Source organism: Apteryx rowi, unplaced genomic scaffold (genome assembly GCF_003343035.1).
Source record: "Apteryx rowi isolate R43461 unplaced genomic scaffold, aptRow1 scaffold_1314, whole genome shotgun sequence".
Taxonomy (NCBI): domain Eukaryota; kingdom Metazoa; phylum Chordata; class Aves; order Apterygiformes; family Apterygidae; genus Apteryx; species Apteryx rowi.
In genome coordinates this window covers 66,631-70,892 of record NW_020447547.1, presented here as the reverse complement: position 1 = coordinate 70,892, position 4,262 = coordinate 66,631, and the positions used below count along the sequence as shown (strand labels likewise).

General features: G+C 67.9%; 1 protein-coding gene across 5 annotated transcripts in view; it reads right to left on the bottom strand.

Annotated features, from left to right (window-relative positions):
• Positions 1-1,481: 1,481 nt before the first annotated feature.
• LOC112961381 (ecto-ADP-ribosyltransferase 5-like) overlaps positions 1,482-4,262 on the bottom strand; it is a 3,555-nt gene continuing 774 nt past the window's right edge. The window contains exons 2-5 of one of the 5 annotated variants that reach the window (XM_026056490.1): positions 3,168-3,879; positions 3,015-3,047; positions 2,680-2,728; positions 1,482-2,233 (exon numbers count right to left, since the gene is read on the bottom strand). In XM_026056490.1, the coding sequence (XP_025912275.1) occupies positions 2,697-2,728; positions 3,015-3,047; positions 3,168-3,879 (777 nt within the window). In that variant the 3' untranslated portion in view covers positions 1,482-2,233; positions 2,680-2,696. The other 4 variants (XM_026056491.1, XM_026056489.1, XM_026056488.1 and 1 more) reach the window with 4 other exon arrangements.

Genomic DNA, 4,262 nt, shown 5'->3' with positions numbered 1-4,262 from the left:
ACAGCCCGGCACCTCCGCTCCCGGCTCCCGGCTCGGCGAGCTCCCGGCGCCCCCCGCACATCGCTGGCAGGACACGTGAGAAGCGCCCGGGCTTTCTTTTTATAGCAGCCTCGAGCAGGGCTCGCTCGGCCCCAYGTCCGCCCCCCGCACCTGCTCCTTCCCGCTTATTTACACCCCAGCCCCCCCCCCGTGACCGCCCGGAATCGCTCGCGGCGCCGTCCRGCATTGCCAAGCGGGTCGCAGTGACGCCGCTCGGAAAGCCCCTGCACGGAGCTGCCGTCGCTCTGCGGCGCTCGGGTGTCGCGGGGCTGGGAGCCGGCGCTCGCCCGGGCGGCGTTAGACGGAGCGGCTCTGCCCGTGCAGCCCCGCTGCCTCGGGGCACTCGCACCCRGGGGCGTCGGGCCGCTGAGCACGGGCCACRTCGTGACACGCGTGTCAGCGGCRGTCGGAGGTCRGGCTGGTGGCTGGGGGCCCTGGAGGAGGCAGCCCCGGCCCGGAGCCCGCRGGGTTTCGAAGGCCGGGGGCAGAAGCGACCCCCTTCCAGAGGGAATCCTGCACCGGGTGGGGTAGGGACATCCCTGGTATGGGAAATGGTCCCAGCATGGGAAATGGGTCCCGGTGTGGGAAATGGGTCCCAGTGTGGGAAATGTGTCCCAGAGCGGGAAATGGATCCCAGTGTGGGAAATGGGTCCTGGCACGGGAAATGGGTCCCAGAGTGGGAAATGGGTCCCGGTGTGGGAAATGGGTCCTGGCGTGGGAAATGGATCCCGGTGTGGGAAATGGTCCCAGAGTGGGAAACGGGTCCTGGTGTGGAAAATGGGTCCCAGTGTGGGAAACGGGTCCTGGTGTGGAAAATGGGTCCCAGTGTGGGAAACGGGTCCTAGTGTGGGAAATGGGTCCTAGCGTGGGAAATGGGTCCTGGCGTGGGAAATGGGTCCCGGTGTGGGAAATGGTCCCAGCRTGGGAAATGGGTCCCAGCATGGGAAATGGGTCCCAGTGTGGGAAATGGGTCCCAGAGCGGGAAATGGGTCCCAGTGTGGGAAATGGGTCCTGGTGTGGGAGATGGTCTCAGCATGGGAAACGGGTCCCAGCATGGGAAATGTGTCCCAACATGGCAAATGGTCCTACCGTGGGAAATGGGTCCTCATGTGGGAAATGGGTCCCAGAGTGGGAAATGGGTCCCGGTGTGGGAAATGGGTCCCAGTGTGGGAAATGGTCCCAGTGTGGGAAATGGGTCCCACAGTGGGAAATGGGCCCCAGCCCATCCCTGCATTTGGAGTTTTGCTGCCCAAAGAGAAAAGTCGGCTCTGGCTTTAATTACAAGGGACCTTCTGGGGGCACGTGGAAAGGGCAAGCCGAGGCGAGGGGCTTCGGAGCCACCCAGCAATGCCAAGGTCACCCCAAAACACCACATTTCCACCTGCTTTTGAACTATTAGAGTTTTTTTTTTTTTTTTTCCTGTTTCCTCTTTCTTTTGTCTTTCTTAAAGAGCTGAAAATTTGCTTTGGGAATGTCGAGACGGAGCCATTTCTCACTGCCCGTCCTCCCGCTCGCCCCCTTTCAGCCCTGGCTGGGGGGAGACCCCCCACCCCCTCCAGGCCCCCGGGGACCAGCCCTTCGGGGACCCCTTCGGCCCGTTCTGAGCCACGAAGCCGTCGTTTCCCCATCGTTTTATTTCAAGAAAGGGGAACAAGCGAAGCTCTCGCAGCCCGGGCAGGCTCCGCGGAGGCCACGGCAGCAGCGGCCGCCGCAGCGGGGGCAGCACRGCAGCAGCGGCCCCGAAGAGCGTTCGCCAACGCCCAGGCCTGCTGCCGGCCCCCGTCCTCGCTCAGCACGGATCGCCCGGCCACCGCCACCGCCCCGGAGCCGGAAAGCTTCGCTGCGGCATCGGCGTGTGACCCGACGTACGGCATACGGAGACGCGCGGCCGTCGGGGCGCGCCGGTGGCCGAGACGTGCCCGGAGCAAAGGAAGGGCGCTCCCTCCTCACCTCCTCGGCGAAGGCGCTCTTGGGACTTCTCGCCTGGAATACTCATTTCCCGCCGTCCCGCCGTGCCAGGCCTTTCCTCAGGGCAGGAATTGCGCCCAGCCCTCACCGCACCAACACCGCGGGGCTGCTGCAGGGCCCCGGCACCGCGCGGCTCCGGGGGGAAATCACAGCTCCTCAGGGAGCACGGGGGAGCCAGGGCTGTCACCSGCCCTGCAGTCCTTTAGTAACACCGCTGACAGCTCTTCTGAGATGAATAATTGGGATTTTGGTTAATCTTGGGGGGGGGGGGTTGCCACGCAGTCTGCTCGGCCCATGCCGGCTGCTCAGAGTGAGGGGACCCCATGCATGGGTTGCCCCACACCGGCACCATCTGCATTTGGAAGAAGAAACCCCCCCAGGAGGGGATCCGGTCCAGGAAGCAGGGTTGGATCCCGGCACCGTTCCCACGGCCGGACCGAGGGCACAGGGGCGTTTGGGCTGGCACCGGAGACGGAACAAATGATGGAGCGGTCATGGGCATCCCATGCCACGGCTGGCCAAAAGGCTGCCGGAAATCGGGAGCCTGGAGAGCCGCGAAGCGAGCGGGAGCCTCCGGTGCAGCTCCCCGGCTGCATGAGTCTCCTCTGCATGCACGGCCCGGCACGGCACAGCACGGCACGGCAGGGAACAGCATCTTCCACCCCGACTTACCCGCTCGCCAGGGCTGCTCACAGCTCGCCGGCCTCGTGCCAGTGGCCTGCTGCAAGGGAGAGGCGCAAGGTGAAACGCTCGCGATGCAGCCGGCACCCGGCACAGCGCGCCAAAACCATCGCAGGGCTGCAGCCGCCGCGGAGGGGTCATGATGACCCTGATGGGAACCGAACCCCGTGAGCGATCCAGGGAATTCGCCGTCACAGCCACGCTGGCTGCGGTCGCCGACTGCCGCAGCCCCCAAAACCCTGAAATGCAGCTTTGCCCTCCCGACCCGCACTGTGTCCCGAGGCTGCGACCCGATAACGCCCAAGAGAAGGGGCGGATGCTCCTACCTGAGTTCAACTCGCAGTCCGGGCTCTTCTCACCTAAAAGCAAAGCGCACGGGTTGGGGGGGGGGGGGTCAAGCTGTCCCGTCGGGGACGTCGACGCCCTGCAGCAACGGGCACCCGCGGGCGCGCAGCGCTCGCCTCCCGGCCCCCACTCACGGCCCAGGAAGGCGCAGTTGAAGTGGCTGCAGGTCCAGTTGGCGCTGCGCAGCACGAAGCGGTGGCTGCCGTTGGCGGCGAAGGCCCAGAAGACCTCGTGGCCGGGGATGAGCACCTCCCGCTCCTCGGCGTAGAGCGAGAAGGCGTGGACGGGCACGCCGAAGCAGCTGCGGATGGTGAGGAAGGTGTCCCGGCCGAAGGCGGCGGCGCGTTCCTCGCTACGCGAAGCGGAGGCGAAGTGGCCGAAGCGGAAAGGGCCGGAGCCCCGCAGCTGGAAGCGGGCGCCGCGGACGCCGCGGTAGACGGCGGCGCCGTAGCTGGCCTCGCAGGCGCCCCGCAGCAGCTGCAGCGCCCGCGTCAGGTAGAAGTGCAGCGCCTTGAAGGGGAACTCGGCGGCGTAGGCGGCCCGCGAGCGCCCGGCGCTCCGCACCGCCGCGTTGAACGCCCCGTGCAGGTCGTTGTCCGTGTAGGCGACGATGGCTCGGCCGTACTCGTCCTTGAAGCCCGGCGGCAGCCCGGCGGCCAGCGAGCCCTTGACGCGGCGCCAGCGCTCCTCGGCGCTGCTCCAGACCCGGCGGAAGAGCCGCCGCGCCGTCCCGGTCCCCTCGGCCGCCAGCAGCGCCGGCGCCACCGCCTCCATCGCCTCCGCGCAGCCCAGGTACTGGTCGTCGAAGGCACCAGGCGTCATGTCCATCAGTTGCGGGGTGCTTGCCTGGGCCGGGGCAGTGCCGTCAGCCCCGACGCCGTGGGGATGGGCAGGGCGCTGGCGCGGGGAGCCGGGGCCGCGCGGGCTCCCCCGTTGCCGCAGCGCTGCTGCAAGCCTGCGGGTGCCGGGGATCCTGCCGCGGGGGAATCCCGCTGGGAAAAACCCGGCTGTGGCAGTACATCCCGGATGCGGAGCGAGCAGGCGTCCGGCTCGACGACGGGCCGGCTGGAAGGAGGGCGAGCGCAGGCCCCGGCGTGCGGCCACGGGAGGCTCCCGCGGCACGGGTGCCGCGTGCCCATCACCGCGCCTCTGGGCTTGCGCTCGGCGCCGGGCCTGGCGCTTCCAGAGCACCCCGTTTGCCAGGGTTTGCAGGCGACGCCACTCGCGGC